The 21,689-nt window shown below is 38.5% G+C and overlaps 3 protein-coding genes and 1 pseudogene across 3 annotated transcripts; 2 read left to right on the top strand and 2 right to left on the bottom strand.

Annotated features, from left to right (window-relative positions):
- Positions 1-1,163: 1,163 nt before the first annotated feature.
- Positions 1,164-3,915, bottom strand: LOC122085623 (2-haloacrylate reductase-like). The gene is made up of 3 exons (XM_042654112.1): positions 3,683-3,915; positions 3,086-3,340; positions 1,164-1,581 (listed from the first exon to the last, which is right to left on the bottom strand). Exons 1-3 carry the CDS (start codon positions 3,905-3,907, stop codon positions 1,261-1,263), a joined length of 801 nt encoding a protein of 266 aa, XP_042510046.1. The 5' UTR covers positions 3,908-3,915; the 3' UTR covers positions 1,164-1,260.
- Positions 3,916-4,973: 1,058 nt separating this feature from the next.
- On the top strand, positions 4,974-6,148 carry LOC122086811 (putative F-box protein At3g20705). The gene is made up of 2 exons (XM_042655764.1): positions 4,974-5,635; positions 5,752-6,148. Exons 1-2 carry the CDS (start codon positions 4,974-4,976, stop codon positions 6,146-6,148), a joined length of 1,059 nt encoding a protein of 352 aa, XP_042511698.1.
- A 2,750-nt stretch (positions 6,149-8,898) lies between these two features.
- Positions 8,899-11,105, bottom strand: LOC122086810 (peroxisomal acyl-coenzyme A oxidase 1-like; the record flags this gene model as incomplete). Its single annotated transcript, XM_042655763.1, has 4 exons — positions 8,899-9,451; positions 9,570-9,753; positions 10,248-10,317; positions 10,949-11,105. Coding segments are annotated over 4 exons (621 nt in total), but the record flags the coding sequence as incomplete, so codon positions are not given.
- Positions 11,106-17,951: 6,846 nt separating this feature from the next.
- On the top strand, positions 17,952-18,794 carry LOC122085921 (annotated as a pseudogene).
- Positions 18,795-21,689: the final 2,895 nt, after the last annotated feature.

The following is a 21,689-nucleotide window of genomic DNA, read 5'->3' as shown; positions in this document are numbered from 1 at the left end:
TACTTTTGCCTGTTTGAATATACAATCTTTGTGCTGCAAGCTTGGATCATAGAGTATGGAAAATTTCATAATGAATTACTGAACAAGTCAATTAATAAAAAGAGTAATCTAATAATCCAGCTAGTAAACCTCCAAATCATATAAAATGAATAAAACATGTCCCTTCAATTCTGCAAATAGAAATTAACATCGGTCAATCCCTTACTACAGATGATTAGAGCAATACTACAGATATATGGTTTGTTTGATGCAAGTTCACTGCACGTCAAGTCCAACAAAATGCCACTGGGTTGGGGTGTGGGGTTGCTCCTAAAGCTCTTATTTGCAGCAGTGATAATGTAACTAATCCCACAAAGAATGTAATTTGGGAATCACAATCTTGCTGTTCGGAGTTGTTGCTTCAGCAGGGGCCTAAAGTACTCATGGTAACCATCTGGAAAAACAGTCATTGAGTGGTCCTTTCCAAGCTTCCTTGTAGAGTTTAGGATAAACATTTCCATCATAATGTCTAAGATCAGAGCCAAGGTAATGGTCAGTATAATTAAATGCATCAACCAAGGTAATGGCATTTGGATGAACCTATCAAAAGAAAAGGCAGGATTGTTAGTTTAAACAATGGTGCTTGTTAAGACAGCATCAGTAGTACCAGCACTTACTACAGAGATGGTACATAGCTGGAATCGATATGGTACCAACCTGAGGGTACAAATATCTAAGCTGCACATTCACAAAAGATGCTTGCTTGGGGCTGATGCCCCTCTGATTCCATCACAGATCTCAAAAAACTTTCCATTCGGGTCACTACCAAAATATGTCGGATCGGGTCAATCTTCAAAACGGGTCAAGAATTCGAGACAAACTTAACATGTTCTTTCAGATCAAAATCCTTCAAAAACTACTTATGCTACAGCAGTTACGCTCAACTGTAAATGTGTGGGAGTCACAAACTTTATAACCAGATCGGTCTCCAGAACTTTCACATAGCCACACAATAACAATCCGATCAAAAACCAAATAATTAACCTGCATCATTTGTTTAGGAGTATATAGAAATTTTCAAAGAAATTGAACAGAGGTTTATTTGGCAAGTGCCTGTTTTTAATACAAAAGAAAATGGGGGTATTTGCAATTACATTTGGCTGAAAACCAGACTCTACCCCAATTTCCTATCAAAGCACTCAAAAAGATCTATATAAGCTTCTCTTATTCCTTGTTTTCATTTCATATCCGCAAACCCAGAAATGTTTGTATTTGTATGATTTACAGTTCTGCACCATCAGGTATCAACACTACAGAACCAGATGTCTTCCGGCTCTCAAGGTCTGCATGAGCCTGTGCTGCCTGTGCCAAAGGATATTTGTCGTTGACACGGACATGTAGGACACCTGACAGCACATTAGCAAATACATCTTCAACAGTTTTAAGCAGTTCTTCCCGGGTTTCAGTGTACTGGAAGAGTGAACCCCTCATCAAGAACAAGGATTTTGCAGCAAGATCTGACAATGGAACTGGGTCTGGTGCACCCGATGCCTGCCCAATGCTCACCATGTATCCCCGACTCCTTAAGCATGCCAATGATCCCTGGATAACAGCAGTTACCAAATAAAACCAACATCCTATAAGACAGGTTATCTGATACTGTTCATAAACTGTAATTACTGTCTTTAACAAAAGATGCTATAGTCACAATAAAATCGAACAAAGGGAAATTACTTTATCATTATTTATCTAAAGATCTACAGAATATGGTGGCTATCAACACCTCCTTGCTTTGAACCAATTCTAACACTTAGTTAGGCACAATGTTTTAGATACCAGACCATATGTCAAAATTTGGCTAGAAGACCGACATTCTAATCATCCAATCCAACAGTCCAATTAGTCTGATGAGTAAACATCAGGTACGATTAATGATTTAGTATTGAGAGTGTCTAAATGAAACCTCTATACATGTATAAAGAACTTGACACCTCCGTTTAATTGTCCTTGTCTTATTCCCAAAATTTCTTTAAGTTTGGGGAATAAAAGGGTTTTCAAAAATAATTGGGAAATGACTTATCATTATATCATTATAAAAGTTGTCATTGTCTTACACATTTTTCGAGGATACATGTATAATGATAGTACTTGCCCTCATTGGAAAAAAAAAAAGTGCAGTATACCAAAAGGGTAAAAAATTAAGGTTACAAAAATTCCTTTCGTATTTATGGCAACAACAAACTCAGCCTTATCCCAACTTAACATTTTTTTTTATGGGTAGGACCCAAGGAGAGTTGGACTCATGTCCTTTTTATTGTGAGGTGTTGGTCTTTGCCAACTGAGCTACCAGCCTTGTCCTTTTTATTAAATCACTGAATCAACTGACGGTTCAAATTGTTTGGAATAGATGATTTATTGACGCATCAAAACTCTCAGATATAAAATACTATATGAGCTATATAAATTAAGGTTTCATTCTGAAAGATTGATTATTATTAGACTTTCAGTATCCAAGACATAATCTGTTGGAACATTAGCACCTTTTTATATAGTATGACAATGTGCAATTTGAAGTAATGGTGGAATACAAAATGCATACACTCATATATATGAGAGGTCTGATTAATTGGAGGACTCCTAAAATGTTGGTATCCATAATTACTTGCCATGTGGCAAACTTGGATGCTTGCATCCATCATATATAATACGCAAACCATCTCATAGGTTTCTGTTCAAAACAAACAAGGCAACTAATGGCATTCGTGTAATTTTCTGAAACCATGAACTCAGTTTTGACCAGTTTCTGTCACATGGACCCATTTGTTTCCATCCAAGTCTGCTACATGGTATTTTATCCAAGAGTCCTCTGCTTAATAGGATTACTCCTCACCCCGCCACAACACCCCCTCCACACACCCCCCACCCCCTCCAAAAAAAAAATAAAAGGGGAAAAATCATGTGAAACATAAAAATCCAAGTAAAATCAATCAAAAGAAGGTTTTTTTTTGGGTAAATACTTCATACTTTCCCTCTGCATGGTTTTTACCTGGAACAAACAGGGCCTTAATAATCCAAATAGAGAAGAAATTAACAAGATAGCAGATACCTGGAATGTATCCTTCCCCACAGAATCATAGACAACATGAACTCCTTCTGGTGTTATCTTCTTGACAGCTTCAACAAAATCCTCTTTTTTGTAATTTATGACATAGTGGCATCCATCTTCCTTGGCTTGAGCTGCCTTTTCTTCAGTTGACACAGTTCCAATGACAGTGGCACCCAGTGCATTAGCCCATTGGCACAGTAGAGAAGCAACACCACCAGCTGCTGCATGAATAAGTACCTTGTGTCCAGATTCGACCTGCATTACCAGTATAATTAAGTCATATTATCAGAATCTAAATATATGTATTTGGGTTGGGGGGGGGGGGGGGGGAGGTGTAAGTCGCATAAATTTGATTTTTCAATGAGAGATCACATTATTATGTTCTTTGCCAGTATCTCTAGATTATGATGTTCACATATTGGTGTTGTCAATTCAATATGATATTATGTGAAAAATCTTGGGTCCCATTGAATTTTTAGCTTCCATCTGAAAACATAGGATCAACCCATTATGCATTGGTTTCACAAATCATGAGAAGGGTTAATCTAATATGGAAACTGTAAGTTCATCAAAAACTGCCAAATGAACAGAACCAACCTGGAAACACCGTCGGACAAGGAACTGAGCCGTCATACCCTTAAGCATGATAGATGCTGCAACAATGGGGTCTATAGAAGGTGGAACAGGCAATGCTACATTGGCAGGAAGAATCTGTTCTTCACTGTATGAGCCCACTGGTAAACCAGCATAAGCAACGACATCCCCAACTTTCCTGTCAGTTATTCCAGGGCCAACAGCTGTCACCACTCCAACTGCCTCCATACCTGCATTAGAACATTTCTGTATAAATTGGTTTCACTTCAACTAACAAGTGAGCACAAGAATTGACAGAATTAGATACACTCACATTTGAGGGATCAATGAGGCAGATGACATTGTACGAAGCAATCTCAAAACTAGGTCTACTACTGAATGGTCAATCCAGACAACATGAAGGTCATCAAACCAGAAAGAGTGGATATGGTTGACATAATCAGTCCAGAAAAACGGATTTAAAGATGGGCTCACGAGGAACCATCCAAAAATTGTAAACTTAATAGAGTATAAACGAGAGAGAGAGAGAGATTGCCTCTGGTCCGCCGAGCTCATAAACTCTGATCGCCTTCACCATCGTTGCTGCTTGAGGTGCAAGTTCTCTAACAACGGATTCTTGTTGCTCAGTAGGCGTAAAAGTAATGCTGACTCTCCATGGCTATTGCTACGCCCTGAGATAAAAGGATTTCCTAGGAAGTGCCCGCCCTGGGTTAGAGCTACACAAAGAAAAACACCCATTTAAACAGCTTATTGACTTCCAAATGAACAGTATAGGATCAGGGCAGCATGGATTCAGAGGGTTCAATCGTGTTGGAGACCCAATTAATTTATGGATAATTGGTTCTGCAATTTGTTTGAACTGCATGAACCTTCCCTCAAAACTTGCTTCCTGCATGGATTCTGCAGTTGTATAGTGGTTTTTTGTCGTTGTTCGCTTTTTCCCTTTCTTCCCATTTTCTCATCCATCAGAACGGTTGAAATTGACCTTTGTAGACTGTACTGTACTAGTAGCTCCACTGCCACCCACCTATTTGGGGTTTAGTTTTCAGTCCTTCCTCAGTTAGGATTTTGTATTTGTCCTGCTTCAATTAGGATTCTTTTTTTTTACCCCCATTTTTTAATGTAATCAAACCATTCTTTCTTTATCTGGAAAGAGTCCCCTGCGTTTTGAACTCTCAGCCCCTTCCTCTTATTATCTTACTTCTTTGTTCCTAGTTCTGGGTGCAATATTCCAGCCCTCAATCACCTTCTTCAACCCCATCTTTTGGAATTCGGATTGAGTCTGAGTAGGGAGATGGAGAAGCATTTTAACTTAAGCAAGCAAGCTAGGATGGGGAGCGAATGTAGCAATGGAGGAAGTACCAAACTAGCAGATTTGGATCTTGACATCATCTTCGACATCTTTTCAAGACTTTCTACCAATACTGTCATTCGATTAAGGAGTGTATGTAAGCTCTGGAACAAATTGATACGAGACCCTGAATTCATTGACTTGCACCTGAGGAGACTGATGCACATACCACCATCTCCTGTCATCATTGCACTAGACACAGGATTGTCGGATAGGAGGAGCTTGTTAGTGGTAGATGGGATTGAAGAAGGTGATTGGAGGGGTAGAGAAATTCAAGTAGAGTATTTGCTGGATAATAGGCTTGATCTTGTTGGTTCTTGCAATGGATTGGTCTGTATGGCTCCAGACCGAAATTTTGATTCAATCTTCATCTATAATCCAATTACAGGGGAGAGCTTGTGTTTGCCTGAATCAAATCTTGCAGATGGGTTCATTTCCTTTGGTCCTAGGACAGTTCCTAGGATTGGTTTTGGATATGATCATGCAGCCAAAAAATATAAAGTGATCCGATTTTGGTACCATGGAGGAAAATTTGCAGGTGAGATCATCACTTGCGGTGAAAGCTCATGGAGAAATTTAGATACTCCAGTGATGAATGGAGGATGGTTTGGCAATAACCGGGTGGAGCTGTCTTGAATGGGTTCCTATATTGGATAATCAAAAGGGAAGCAGTCAAGTCCAGGAGAGGTGATGAATTCATTCTTGCATTTGATATTTGCAGTGAAAAGTTCTGCACTTTAGACTTGCCTAGTCCTCCACTTTCTGAAGCAAGATATGAATTATTACAATTAATAAACATCAATGGTTCTTTGGCTATGGCCATTGAGAAGTATGGTCAATGCCAAATGTATTTCAGTGTGGTGATATTAAAGAAATGGAGAACTGTGGGCAGCATAGATATGGGGTTCTCTTTGGAACAGTGTTCTTCCTATGATGATATTTCTTATCATCAGGCATATGGTAGGCTGTATGTTTTGCTCGGCGATGGAACTTTGCTACTGAAGCTTCGAAGATGGGGGCGTTCGACAAGGAAGATGTGTTTCACAGAGAAGAATTCGAGTGTTCCACTAATGGTTGAACCATTTCTGTTCATACCAAGCTTTGTTTCCCTCAAGTGATACTGCAGTCTCTGTTTTTTTTCTTTCTAGTTCTGCTCATGCACAGCATTGTTTCCCTCATCAGTGATATCTTAATAGTCAATCTTTGTTTTGTTTCTTTCTTATTTTATCAAGTCTTTCTGATTAATGAAAGAACAACATATAACAGGTTTTTCTTCAATGACACTTTCAAACAAAGGAAATCCACAAAGATGTACACTGGCATGCATAATTTCTTCCAGTTTAACTCAGAGGAGCTTACATGTATAAGCCAATCTAACAGTTGAATAGGGCATCCAAGGAACATATTCCAAAGTCTGGGAACTACATATATAGCTCCAACCAATTAGTATCTGATTGTGTGATCAGTAGCTTATTAATTGTTTAATTTGAACCTTATGTTTCCCACCAACATGCAAATTTGAAATAGGGTGAGACCAAGGCCCACATGATAAGAATTGGATGACCATGGTTCTGTAGGGAAAGAAGTGCAAATAAGTGACCATATTCTACTATGAGTCAAAATTTCACAAAATCCTTTGGCCTAATTTCACTCCATGGCTACTTTACCTATGTAATGGTGCCTCCATGTGTGGAGACGGGTCGAGGTGGGGCAGGTGTCAGGGATTTCAGATCACATCATTTAGTTGCAAATACGAAGCAAAAGGGAGTTGTTCGCACATGTTCAGGAATATGATTCCTCTCCCTTGCAAGTAACCACCCAACCCCACCCATTTTGGATACTAGTATGAGATGGGGTGGCGTTGTTATCTGTAGGGAAGGGGGATCCACTTGGGGTAAGGATAGTAATCGAATTGGTACAAGATATGAAAGATAAAAAATCAGGACCCGACCTTTTTTTAAAGGGTTCTATAGTCAAAGATATGAATGTTGCAGCTTGGTGGTCAAGCAATCGAAACAACCTCTTCATATTCTCATGGTAAGGCCTATGCGGAGCCTCGTGCACTGGGTATACCCTTATTTTAGTATAAATCCTTGACACTAGAAAGCATATATACCAGGACTAATCTAGTGGCTGGTAGAGAAATTCAAGTTGAGTATTTGTGGGATAATGGACTTATCTAGTTGGTTCTTGCAATGGATTGGTTTGTACGGCTTCAATGCATCGTTTTAATTCCATCTCCATCTTAACCCAATTACAGGCGAGTGCTTGTGTTTGCCTGGGTCAAATCTTGCAGATGGGCTTATTTCATTTCGTTCTAGGCTTCGTTCCTAGGATTGGTTTTGGCTGTGATTGAAGCCAAAAAAATATAAAGTGATACGATTTTGGTACAAGGAATAAAAATTGGTGGGTGAGATTGTCACATTGGGTGAAAGTTCATGCAGAAATTTAGATATTCCGGTGACCAAACAAGGCTGGTTTCGCAATTACTCTTCCTCGAAAGCTCTGTTCTTGAATGGGTCCCTATATTGGATAATCAAAAGGGATGCAGATGACTTGAGTTCTAGCTGTTCATGCCAATCAAATTATGTTTCTCTCATCAGTGATATCTCTTATTAAGTCCATCGTTATTTTGTTTCTTTCTAATTTCAAGTCTTCTCTGATTAATGAAAAAACTACACTGAACAGGTTTTTCTTCAATTATATATTTATTAGGCTGCATTTGGTAGTTATTCAGTTCCAGAAACACCGTTTCATGTAAAAAAACAAAATTTTCAGTTTGTGTAAAAATACCGTTTAAAAAAAAAAAAAAAAAAAAAATTTGTGTTTGGTGAACCTATTTCAGGAACGATTACCTTAGTTGTTCACTTTTTTTTGTATTTAGAACAAAACCGAAATGATGGAACAAGCTTTTGTTGTTCTAAATCATTTTGCGTTTCTAGCATTCTCCATTTTTTTTTCAAAAAAACGAAAAAACACCAAGTTGACACCAAATGCTTTATTTCATTTTTTGGTTCTCATAAAACAGAACTTTTCTAGATGACTACCAAATGCAGTCAATCTTTGCTTTAGTTCTGTTCATACCAGATTCACTTCTCTCTGTAAATACCTCAAAGTATTATTCTGCAGTTGATCATGGAGGTTATTGGTCAATGTTTGCCTTTTCTCTTTCTTCCCATTTTCTAATGCATCGGAACTGCTTGAAAGGGACCTTTGTACTGTAGTAGGCTATTTAGGGTTTTGGATCCATTAGAGTACCTCCACCATATGGGTGAAAGAAAAGTGCACCCATATAGAGTCAAAATCACTCACAACCCAGTCGTACCAAGTCGATAATGCTCTCCCCACTGTTCCTTCCCAATGCCCATTGCAAGACACCAAAGCCCATCGGCGGCAGCCAGAGGATAGTTAATTGACTCCCAAACAAAACGATTGATTGATCAAATATTGCAATCGATCAAGTTGGCTTTTGGGCATCAAAGATCTCCCAGGTAGGGGTATCACATGTAAACCCTACCCTCCTTGGACAGTGACCTGAGCCACCAATTTGATTTTGTAAACGGGGTCTGATACTTCCATGCGAGCAGCAGCCTTCTGACAATCCCAACCATTTGATTAAGGCAAACAAAATACCGTAAGCTCACAAGTGACCTTCTAAGTTCTAACACATGATCATCCTACGCAAAAATAAAGGGATACACTTCACGACCCTCAATGCCATCTCCCCCCCACACACAAAGAAGCCATCGAGTTCATAGATGTTGGCACATTTCCGGCGGTAAAGCTCATCACCATGATCCATTGTGCTGTCAGCTTGGTAATAAGAGTATGGTAAATTTCATAATGAATTAATTACTGAACAAGTCAATTAATAAAAAGAGTAATTTCATTCAGTAGAAAAACATTTTTCCAAAAAAAACATTCAGTATAATAATACAGCAGCTAGTAAACCTCCAAATCATATATAAAGGAATAAAACATTTCCCTTCAATTCTGCAAAGGAAATATCGGTCAATCCCATATTACAGATGATTAGAGCTATGGTGCTATACTACAGAATCGCAGATAATGGTTTGTTTGTTGCAAGTTCACTGCATCTCAAGTCCAACAAAATGCCACTGGGTTGGAGTGTGGGGTTGCTCCTAAAGCTCTTATTCGCAGCAGTAAAAAAAGATAATGTAACTAATCCCATAAAGAATATTTTTTGGGAATCAGAGTCTTGCTGTCCGGAGTTGCTGCTTCAGCAGGGGCCTAATGTACTCATGGTAACCATCTGGAACAACACTATCATTGAGCGGTTCTTTCCAAGCTTCCTCATACAGTTTAGGATACACATTTCCATCATAACGTCCAAGAGCAGAGCCAAGGTAATGGTCAGTATAGTTAAATGCATCAACCAAGGCAATGGCATTTGGACGAACCTTTCAAAAGAAAAGGCAGTTTTGTTAGTTTAACCAAATAGTATTTGTTAAGACTGCATCAGTAGTGCCAGCCTGTACTATTGAGATGGTACATAACTGGAATCGATATGGTACTAACCTGAGAGTACAAAGATCTAAGCTGCCCATTTACAAGAGATGCTTGCTTGGGGCTGATGCATCCAGTCGAAAGGAAATCCCCCTGGCACTTATGAAGCAGTGACAGGGCATAAATATTACACAGTGCCTCCAGCTGTACCTTCACCCCCTTCCCTGGTATGTCTTGTTGCAACTTCTCAATGAATCTGAAAGAATACAATGACAAGTTATTCCCTAACAAACATTTCTTAAACCTGTCCTCACCGTAAAATAATTTACAGGAAAATAATTATTATGTATTATTATCAATGTTATTTTATATATATATATATATATATATTTTTTTTTTTAATAATTTGACATGAATAATAAGAACATCTAACATGATAGAGTAATGGATATAAGTCCAGCCATATGATGGGGGTGGAGTCCTTCATGGGTGCCAAGAGTACCCATGAACAAGATACCATCAATAATTTGGTAAATCAACAACCTGAATTATAAGCTATTTTCCAACCTTTTTTGTATTAGCATATCAATAAAATATAACCCCCCCTTTCTAATCCTAATACAATTTTGTATTGGTTTTCAACAAATCTAAACAAACGCAGTCAAAACGAAACAAGAATTGAAGCATGCGTTGTTCAAGGTTTCTCAATCAAGTAAGGAATATAACAAAAGAGAAAAGGAAGAAGCTTACTTTGTTACAACAATCAACTGACAGTGAGCGATAGCTACCTCTAGCAAATCAGCAGAGAGTTGTGCAAAGCCTGATAAAATATTAAAATACATGTAAGAGAAAAAAATACTTAAATACTGCCACAACTTGCATTTTAGACAGAAAGAACCTATTCTCCTAAATGTTCCACACATGATGCAGGTTAATAAGAGGGTGGCATCCCAATGAACATATGTAGGTCGTAGGTCATAGAAGTAGCCGATTAGGCCAACAAAAACATACAAACCACTTATCTATCACCATCTTTGGTTTTAGAAGGAACCATTCCATAGTAATCTTTAAGATCCTCTATGTGTCACACACTCACACCTGGATGACAAAGACAGGTAGAAGAATTTTTTTTTGCACTAAACTTGATTTGATGAAAACATTCCTTTTCTTTCACTTACCATGGGATATGTTTTTACAAATAATTTTGTATATAAAAGAGTGAATCGTCAAAATAATGCACTAAAAAACTGTGGTACATCAATATAATATATATGGTAAATCATAGTAAACAAGATAAATATGATAATTTAAACTTTCTTCCTAGGATACATTTACCAACCCTTTTTTTTTTTTTTTTGGGTGGGGCGGAGGGGGTCTGGCACATGTTACTATGACTTACGGTAGTTGAAAATTTTAAATTTCATTTGTAGAATGGGAAGGAAAAAACCTACCTTCTTCTGGGATTGAAAATTTGCTTAGATTTTCAGCACAGGCAACAGACATCCTAGCAGCCCTTGCTTGAAATGCCTCCAATATTACACTAGGTTTTAACCAATCCTCAGCTGCATAAATGTTAACAGTTAAAACATCAGGGTCGTAAGTCAGGAAAAATCACATACTAGTAGATACGATATGATCTCAGAGAAGAGAAGAAACGAATGAGAACCTATGTAACTACGTTGGCCACAACTAAAAACCTGGTGGGTTTAACAGATATATGATGAGAAGATAATAGAAATGGCATTCCCTGCCTACAGACATTACCTGGTGGGGTACATTTGCCCTCCCAGACCCTGCAGTAGCAGGAGCCTTGTAAACTGGGTTGCTCCTTTTTTATAATTATACTATTGAATGATTAGGAAAAGCTAGAATCTTTACAAAAAAATAAATTAAAAGTATCAGAACCCGATACTTACTTGGAAGATAACATTATATGTTTTACAATTTGGGGTTTATGAGTTGATAGGCTCACAGGAGTTGTATCAAGTCAAGTATGATACTAAAGCACTTGTTAATTTAGTTTTTACAAAATTATAAAATCATGTCAGCTGAGGGAATAATGTATGAAGAAGAATGTAATAATGAACAACTCTCTTGCAACAAGCTCCGAATTAAACTTGCGAGAAAATTGGGATATGGAAATATTTTCAAAGTACAGACTATCCAAGATGTGTGAGGTTAATAATTGAAGATCTAGGTAATCATTTCTATATAAAACACAGCACCTGTTTGATGCTTACTCTTTTTTAAATATTAGACCAAGTACAATTATACATATCGCATAGGCCGATACGTGTCGGCATTGATGCAGTTGGGCGATGGAAGGGATCTCTTTGATTTGAGAATTTTACTATTTACTTTCCTTTTTTTGGTTTAGAAATTAGTTTGATAGTATTTTAATTTAGATTTGATTTTTATTTAGTTGCTATATAGATTAGTTTCTATTTTCAAGTAAGTTGCCATTAATTGTCCAATTTTTCCTTTATATTGGACATGTACTCATGGAGAAATTTCAGTTTTGAATAAAAGAATTGAATGTTGGAATTAATGGATGAGTCTGTGGCTGTTGCGAGCCTTGCGTATTTCCCCCTCCTACTTTGAACTTCTTTCTTCATCTTTCTCTTTTCTTTTCTTCTTCCTGTCATCTCTACCTCTTATCTCCCACTTTTATTACCTTGTTATGTTCATTGGTTACTGTTCTACATCTCTGCTGGGCGTTAAAACCGACATCAACAAGAAGCTGGCTGACCCCTGTCCTGTGACCGACTGAATCAGAGGTTTGGGTCGAAGGAAGCTGCCTTGTAGGCGACTCCAACCCTTAAATCTTAGACCAAAAACCTTTCTCTGCTGTGAGAAAACAAACCTGCGACAGGGCTGAACCCTAAGCTACCGCCAGGTTCTATTACAGGTTCCTACTGCAGCCTTCCAACCTGCAGATCCAAGTGCTTATCTTGTGGGATCAATAGAGCCTTATCCTGAGAAGCTTCGTTTCGAATTTCAGGTCCAACCAAGCCCTATCGAAGGAGTTCTACCGATCGGAATTTTTTTTCTGTCCGCTGGTTTCTGGTTCTCACGACAAGAAGAAGAAGAAGAACAGGTTTCTTTTATTTTAAAAGAATTTTTGCTGTTATTACAATTAAGCCCTTGTTCCCAAAAGTTATATTCCATAACCCCTTTTCTCTTTGGTAAAATTCAGAATAAGCCTTTGTACTAAAGTTTTAGTTCTAGAACTACCCCATCTACCTTATAATTATTTCTAAGGCCCTGCTTGTTTCTGAAATTACAAGAATACCCTTCAACCATTAAATTTGAGATTTTGGTCATTCTTGTGGGCCATAAGCGATCCGATTTCGGCCCTTGGAATCCGGATCCGCATCAAGTGGTATCAGAGCAAATTTTCCTGCAATTTCCTAACCATGGCAAGTCACATCACCAATGCTGAGTTGCACAAATTATATCGTGAGTTAGCCGAGAACCAACAGAATACTGATGCTAGGCTTGAGAGGACTGAAGCCAAGTTTGATAAGTTTATGGAAGAGATGATTGCCTTTATGAGGAGGTCCGACAAGCGAGCTGAAGAAGGATCCTCTACATTACCCCCTCAGCTCAACACTTTACGGATCGAAGACACACCTCAGAGGCAGCATCCTGATCCAGTTGTTCCCCAGGATGTTACCCGACAATTTTCTGACAGAGATTATGGCATCAAAGTGGAGGTTCCCGAGTTCAGTGGTGAAAAGGGACCTGAGGAATTTCTTGACTGGCTTACCAAAGTGGAGAGAATTTTTGCGTATAAGACTCTTCCAGACGTGAAAAAGTGTGAACTCATCATCACCAAGTTTATTGGGTATGCATGTTCATGGTGGGATGATGTACTACATGCAAGGTTTGTCAGAAGACTTGGACCCGTTATCAATTGGGAGGTCATGAAGCAGATCCTGACTGAAAAATTTGTTCCCCTTAATTATGAAAAGGTAATGTTCCATAAATTACTTAACTTGCAACAAGGGAACAAAGATGTGGATTCTTACACCCTCGAATTCCACAAACTGTCTTCAAGGTGTCGGCTTCAGGAAACAGACCAGCAACGGGTGATGCGATATATCAGTGGGTTAAGTACTGAGATTCGACTTGAGTTGGCTAACACTGATTTCAGGTCTGTTGATGTGGCAGCGGCTCATGCCAAGACAGCTGAAGAGAAGTCCATTTATTGGAAGGGTATGCTCAAGACTTCTTCAGTTTATAGACCTCCACCGCGTATGGAGGAAAAGAAGCCTGAAGCTCGCAGAGTTGAAGAGAAAAGGTCAGAGTTCAACAAGGATAGTGTTGGGGTGAAGAATATCATATGCCATAGTTGTGGCGAGAAGGGTCACTATTCCAACAAGTGTCCCAACAGGACTCGTTCTGTGAACGTTGCAGAGAAGCAGCCGACAGAGAAGAGTGAAGATGAATCTCATTTATATCCTTATCCGCTCGAGGACGATGATATTGTCGATGATGAAGATGAGGATGTAGAAGCTCATTCAGCTAGCCTTTCATCCTTTTCGAATAGACTAGTTGATAAAGCTCCTCTCTTCAGACAGAAGGGTACTCTCCTGCACGGCTCCGACCATACTGATGTTCATGCAGTTGTTGATACTGGGGCAGAAGCAAACTTCATATCTGCTGAATTTGTTCGAGCACACAACCTTCCACAAAAGCAGCTTTTCAAGAAGATTCATGTGCGAGGTTTTGGACCCACAGCTCGAGAAGAGGCCACTGCAGTTGTTCGAGTACACCTACAGTTTGGGCCGTTACAGTACCATGTCACCTGTTTGGTCACCTCATTGGCACACTGTGACATTCTTCTAGGGCGACCTTGGCAGCGACATGCAGGCATTCTCTATGATGGCGCACGGAACACTATAAAGGTGAAACAAGGAGGTCGTACGTACTTAATGAGGCCACATGCATTATCAGACATGCCACGTCACCGACTGACCCCAGGTCCAGTGACACGTCAACCTACTCACCCTCCTCTTGGTGTTATGTTCCCATTTTCTATTTCGAGCTATGTGCCACCTCATCGGCGAGCGATTTACGAGGGAATCTTAGGAGCACGACCTAACTCGACGGAGTCGAGTTCTTTTAAGACCGGGAGAGCTGATGCAGTTGGGCGATGGAAGGGATCTCTTTGATTTGAGAATTTTACTATTTACTTTCCTTTTTTTGGTTTAGAAATTAGTTTGATAGTATTTTAATTTAGATTTGATTTTTATTTAGTTGCTATATAGATTAGTTTCTATTTTCAAGTAAGTTGCCATTAATTGCCCAATTTTTCCTTTATATTGGACATGTACTCATGGAGAAATTTCAGTTTTGAATGAAAGAATTGAATGTTGGAATTAATGGATGAGTCTGTGGCTGTTGCGAGCCTTGCGTAGTTCCCCCTCCTACTTTGAACTTCTTTCTTCATCTTTCTCTTTTCTTTTCTTCTTCCTGTCATCTCTACCTCTTATCTCCCACTTTTATTACCTTGTTATGTTCATTGGTTACTGTTCTACATCTCTGCTGGGCGTTAAAATCGACATCAACAAGAAGCTGGCTGACCCCTGTCCTGTGACCGACTGAATCAGAGGTTTGGGTCGAAGGAAGCTGCCTTGTAGGCGACTCCAACCCTTAAATCTTAGACCAAAAACCTTTCTCTGCTGTGAGAAAACAAACCTGCGACAGGGCTGAACCCTAAGCTACCGCCAGGTTCTATTACAAGTTCCTACTGCAGCCTTCCAACCTGCAGATCCAAGTGCTTATCTTGTGGGATCAATAGAGCCTTATCCTGAGAAGCTTCGTTTCGAATTTCAGGTCCAACCAAGCCCTATCGAAGGAGTTCTACCGATCGGAATTTTTTTTCTGTCCGCTGGTTTCTGGTTCTCAGGACAAGAAGAAGAAGAAGAACAGGTTTCTTTTATTTTAAAAGAATTTTTGCTGTTATTACAATTAAGCCCTTGTTCCCAAAAGTTATATTCCATAACCCCTTTTCTCTTTGGTAAAATTCAGAATAAGCCTTTGTATTAAAGTTTTAGTTCTAGAACTACCCCATCTACCTTATAATTATTTCTAAGGCCCTGCTTGTTTCTGAAATTACAAGAATACCCTTCAACCATTAAATTTGAGATTTTGGTCATTTTTGTGGGCCATAAGCGATCCGATTTCGGCCCTTGGAATCCGGATCCGCATCACTATGTCTTAACTCCATCCCCATTTCTCCTTTTGATGAATCTACTCACGAAATGATTAACTGTACTGGGACTGCCATGGGGATGGCAGTTGTGGCAATTCACTTAGTTTGTTTCCTTGAACTCTGGTATCATTGATTGATATATCCCAAAGCTAATGGTACTACTCTTGAATCTGATTAACTCCTTGGAAGTCGTAGTTTTCTCTGGTGTGTTCAGTCGTGTAGTCTAAACTCTAAAGCTTACAATAAATCTGAAATACCCACTTAGCTGCCTGCATTACTGTGGATTAATAATGTGTGATTCATGCCTGCGAGAACTTGAGCCGCTTTATCAGTTTGACGTGATGACACAAGATGCGTTGTAAATAACTGTTAATTCCTTTTCGTGATGGGCCCATAAGATCACAACTCAATAATCACCACCCCTCACTGAATCATATTTTAGGTATAAGAGAAAAAGGTCTGGTCTGCAATATTCTGGACTGACCACCAAGCAAATCAACTGGTATTCCATCAACCAATTCACTAGCAGATGCAATGAACATTGATAGGAATATCAGATACTTCAGAATGTATCCAGATAAACAGAAATAATTTGATACTTCATAACAAATCCAGCTAAATAGAAATAACTTGAGTTAGATTAGTAAGAGACACTCTATATAGCAGTCAATCTGGCTGTTATGCTGTCAGAACAAAAGAAGTCAATCCAATTTAGAGAATATTAACTTGTTGGAGCTAGATTTGATTCAATACTAGGCCTTTAGAAGTAATCTCTCAACAGAAAAGTATAATAATATCCATAGTTAGGGTTTTAGCCCCATATGATCTGTCAGTTTTGCATATTTGATCCACTAGATTAATTTGAAACTTCTGGAATCCAGAATATTAGGTAAGGATTAATGGATTTTAATCACTGAAAGAGCAAAGGACATGTAGAGAGAGAGAATTAACAGTGACCAGATCATGCCAGTAAAGATGCCACCACAATCAACAGGTAGCAGTGGAGATTGAATTGTAACTGTAACAGAAATGAAGGAGACTTTACTGATTACCTTAATGGTAGTAAAAACTCCAACAATACATCAAAAAGAGATGTTGATCAGGTGGCTTGCTCTGGTCCAGCTGATACCCCTGAAACAGGGTGTTACTGACTGGATGGTCCAATCTGGGTCGGGTCCAAACCACATTTCAACTCCTACCTGGGAGTATCAAAAACCTTGTTTGATTAGATGATCCCAACCATCCAATGTATCCCATTGTTATTGTTTTAGAAAAAAGTAGTGGTCCACCAAAGAGTCCAAAGATTGAATTGGATCAGGGTTTAAAAATCTGATGGAATTCTCTGGCTGGAAGATTTTATTTGAGACTTCAAGGGTATTTGCGATGGGATATGGACAGAATGAACTTGAGGTGGGCTTGGAATGGTTCCCTCCACATGTACTCAAGATTATATTTACTAGTAGGTGTCATCTCTATTTAAACCTCAAAGCTAAAATGTTACGGAGATCAATTCTGTGGTATTTCTTGGTGAATATGGAAAGAATAGAAAAGAATAGAATAGGTGTTTCTTTGAAGACAAGCTATAAATTGCCCGCACCTTTCTATCATGTGATATCTATTATGAGGTGGTTAAATTCAACCCCCCTCCCAAAAAAAAAAAAATCTGATGTTGGAAGGCTTTACCAAAGGTAATGGTTACATACTTTAAAGCCTTTTTTTTTGCTGTACATCTCATAAATATATGTTAATAATTTTTTATTACGAGAGACTGAAGGAAAGAGACTTCAAAATAAACATGGAAGATAGGAGAATGAATCGAGAAAAACTAGGAAAACATATCAGTTCTAGGTCACATCAGTAGATTTGGATTGAAGCTCATAGGAAATGATATTTAACCTTGGATTACGTGATTTGTGTTATCCTCTTTCGCTAATATTATTTGCCCTTGAAATCTCCTATGGGATCTATTGATTTTTTGTTTCAAATAAAGGCATGCTTATTTCGTAAGACAAGGACATACATTCATCCTTTTCCCATTGTTGTGCTTTTAATTGTTGAGGCCAGATGGTGACTAAGAGAAGTAGACAATTGTTGGTGAAGTTATATGCCATCAGGTCTTGGAGGCACTTTTCTTCCTTAATATTTTTTGGTTTGCTACTTGGCTGGGAGGTTTATTTCTCATGCCCATCATACGCCATTTCTACTTCATTACAAATTAAACTGTACAATTTTCCTTCTTGCAGGAAATACTCTTGGAGCGTCCACATGTAATATCCACAGAGGTGGGGCATGCATGGGACCTACCGGAAAACACATTTGGGGCAGCATATGCAAATTTCATGGGATCCAGGAAAATTTCCCCAGATGACTAGCCACCTGTAAGATTCATGGAGACATGGACACAGATGAACTGGCTTATGTGGCCATGCGGACCCGCCAGGTGCATGATTTCTGGCATGTCCTATTTGGTCTTCCCACCAACTTAATAGGTGAATCAGCACTTTAGGTGATTGAGTTTGAGCAGATGCTTCTTCCTATGTGCCTGCTATCAGTCATAGGGGGCACTGCAAGGGTCAATGACAAGCAGAGGGGATTGTTCTACCAGCACTACTTCCCTTGGGCCACATGGGCTGGTCTGTAGTGTACAGATCTAATTTGCATATACTACGAGCTTTACTTTGATGAGGATTTGGAGGATGTCCGGAGAAAATGGGGGACAATTCCCGCACCTGCTGCTCCTAAAACAAATGCTGCTTGACTCGTGGGGGATGGGTGATTTCTAGTTTCTTATGCCTGGTTAGAGTCGTAATGCCCAGAATTGACAATTTCTTGTGTAAATATGTTCTTTTCCCCATGAATACTAAAATCTTAGGAGCTGGTAGTAGCCTCACATGTAAAGTTTGGAACCAGAACTGCCCAGATCTGGTTTGCATCCATGAGGGGCCTACTTGTCAGCAGCAGTCTCTCTTTCCCTGTGCATTTGTTCACTTTTACCTTTTCTGTGAATGGTTTAAAGCAGGCAGAAACACCATAAAGAAAAAACCATTTCTGCAATAACGAAATGGTGTATTGAACTACTGATTCTTGCTTGAATTTTGATCCACTGCTTATGAACTCCTAAAGTTGAACCGTCGAGTCTCCTCCCTGGTCACCCAGGCCTAAGGTACCGATATAGACTATCTATCAATGAAATGAGCAAATCCTATCACTTAAAACAACTTGGTCATAATGTCATGGAGCTCCAGTGGAAGCACCCCCTGTTTTTCCAGTATCTGCAGCGTCATTTTGGGCTTTGTAAATCCAACCTGGGTTACTTCCATGCTTTCATAAAATCCTGATTTTATTACTGGTGATAGTAGCAGAGTGTATGCATGAACATCTGTTGTTCTGAACCCAAAAGTGCCAATGAAGTAGCTGTGACAGCAATGTTTGGAATATCAAATACTGAAAAATATTTGGACAGAATAGGGATAAACTCCATGGAATTGAAGTTTTAGAAGTTCCAAGCTAAAGGGCCTGCGAGTGTACAAGTCTCGAGTTTGTTTTATACATTCTCAAATTTTAACAATTGCAATTATCTGTAATTTGTATGATTGCTTTGGGTTTAAGGTTTTCTCATTGATGCAGTACCATAGATCCCATTTAGAATATTGATTATATGATCGTTGGGTGTCATTCCGAAATAGGTTTTGATGAGAAATCTTGCATGTTCATACCCATCTGTATAGCTTGAAGAGCTGTTTTGAAACACCACCCCACCCCCCCCCCCCCACCCCAAAAAAAAAAAAAAAAAAGTTTCTGCCACCTCTGTTTTTTTTTCTGTTTCATGGGTTAAAGTTTCTTAGGCTTGCCAACTATAGGTTTTGAATGCCTTCCTGCTTAGAATCTAATCCTTGACCTAAATGATATCCCTTCTTTAGAAATTTTGCATAGATAAAGTGCCAATTAACGTTTGTTCTGGCACACCACAAGAGCTGACAAATTAAATAACTCAACTTGCTGACAGTGCATGAATATCACTCTAAAAAAACTGACTGATATTGTCAAAAGCATCCCTAAAATGTGTCAAGTTTCTTAGCGAAAAGGAGTAAAAAAAAAGATCAAGTATGTTGTGATACTGTATTTATCATTAGTAACACTCTTTCTTTAGCACAATCTATTGACTTACCATCATCACATTTGTCATCCACAGTATATTATCGAAGTCCCAACTATTTTGGTTGGCTGGCTAGGCCTTGGATTTCATTTTTGTTTTATTACATAGGTATACTTTTCTTTGTTTTGTAACAGTAGTCAATATGCTATAGTGGAGAATATATTTGGAATTCTTTTTCTTATTTATGGCAAATATCAGAATAGTAATATTTCTTACCTTGCTGTATCACACTCATATGCTTGATGTTTGCTTGGTATGCTTACTAGGATATGATAAATAAGGCAGCCATAGGCCATCATGATATTTTGATGACTTCAAGCAAGTTGTTAGACATTTCTTTTTCTTTATCAATTATTCCTCTCGAAATCATGAGTTTTGCGATCCACAGATATGAAAAGCAGGCAATGTTGCTTCAAAATTCTATTGGAAACTGCAAACCCAGCTGGTACACCAATTCTCTCCTCTGTTTCTCCCTAGTGCTATTCCATGTATGGTACATCTGTTAGGTTATGGAAGTCTAATATAGACATTTTTTACCTTGCTGTATCACACACACTTCTCCCTGGTGTTTACTTGTTTCACTTCTCACTATCCGGTTGTAGCATTTCATTTCTTTCAACTTGCTACTATTATGTAAAATAAGAACAGAAATGAACAACCCAAAGAATGGGTGTTGCTAAGCAAGCCAAAGATGGTTGGACTTGACACCCATTTGGGAGTTTGCTACAAGGGATGCCACCAAAATATGAAATTTTATGTAATGCTAGAAAGTAATTCCCATCCCATCCCAGAACAAAAGCTTTCAGGTCCTTGATTTTTGCAATTGTTTGTTGTAGCAAGGACCAAATGATAGTATTGCAAAGGGAAATTGTACTCATTATGTTACAAAAATGAAACAAGACATGAGGGCTTATAATGGACAGTGAAAATTCTCCCCATCCAAACAGAAGACGAGAGAGCACAAAAGATCTGCTTCTTACGTTAAGTTTATCACACTTTGGCTATAACCACAAATCTATTACCATATATTAATAAGATTCTTCATAAACTTTTTCCCAGCCGCCACTCTCACTGAAGGAGATAATATTCTTCCAAGTTAGCCTTAATACAGCTTTGAGGTATTCTATGGTTTTGGTTCTCTGAAATGACACTCAAATATTTTTCTTAGAGAAATTTAATGAAATATTATCTTGATGGGATGGTTTTTTGATACACACAAATGGAGAAAAGTTTCAGTTGGTAAAGTATTTTATTCTGCAGTCCCCATCCCATTAGAAGAAAAATAACATAAGGCAAATGCATGAAAGGCACAAAATACATTATGGGTATTGTTTTATTCTCAATGGGAATGCCTTATCTTACTTGTTCAGATTGGTTTTCTTCTACCCAAGAAGAAAAAAGGAAGGGAAACAAAAAAAGGAAATTCAGATTGGTTTTCCTTTAAAATAGATCTTCAACATAAATATTTTCTAGGATAACCATTTAGGTGTTAACAAGAGATATACCATTTAAATGGAGAACTAGAAGATGGTTTCAACATCTCTCAAGTGTATTGTTGCTTTTGTTTGCATTAATATTTTTGCTTTCCAAGCAGTGTGGCCTTGACTCCCTTTTGACTCCTTTGTGTGTCTGTTCTTGGTCCTTTTTTTTTTTGGTAAAAGTTCTTAGTCCTTATGTGGGTCTACTATGTAATGGTTAATATGTCCATGAACTTGAACAGAAAAAAAAGTCCCTTCATTTCCTATATATGTGGAGTCATGGACGAAGGAAAAGAAAAGCACAGAGGTAAGATTAGGATACATAGAAGGATGGACAT

The sequence above is a fragment of the Macadamia integrifolia genome, chromosome 8 (assembly GCF_013358625.1).
Source record: "Macadamia integrifolia cultivar HAES 741 chromosome 8, SCU_Mint_v3, whole genome shotgun sequence".
In the NCBI taxonomy this organism is placed as follows: Eukaryota; Viridiplantae; Streptophyta; class Magnoliopsida; order Proteales; family Proteaceae; genus Macadamia; species Macadamia integrifolia.
The sequence above is the reverse complement of the archived record's forward strand: the minus strand, read 5'-3'. Positions and strand labels throughout refer to the sequence as shown.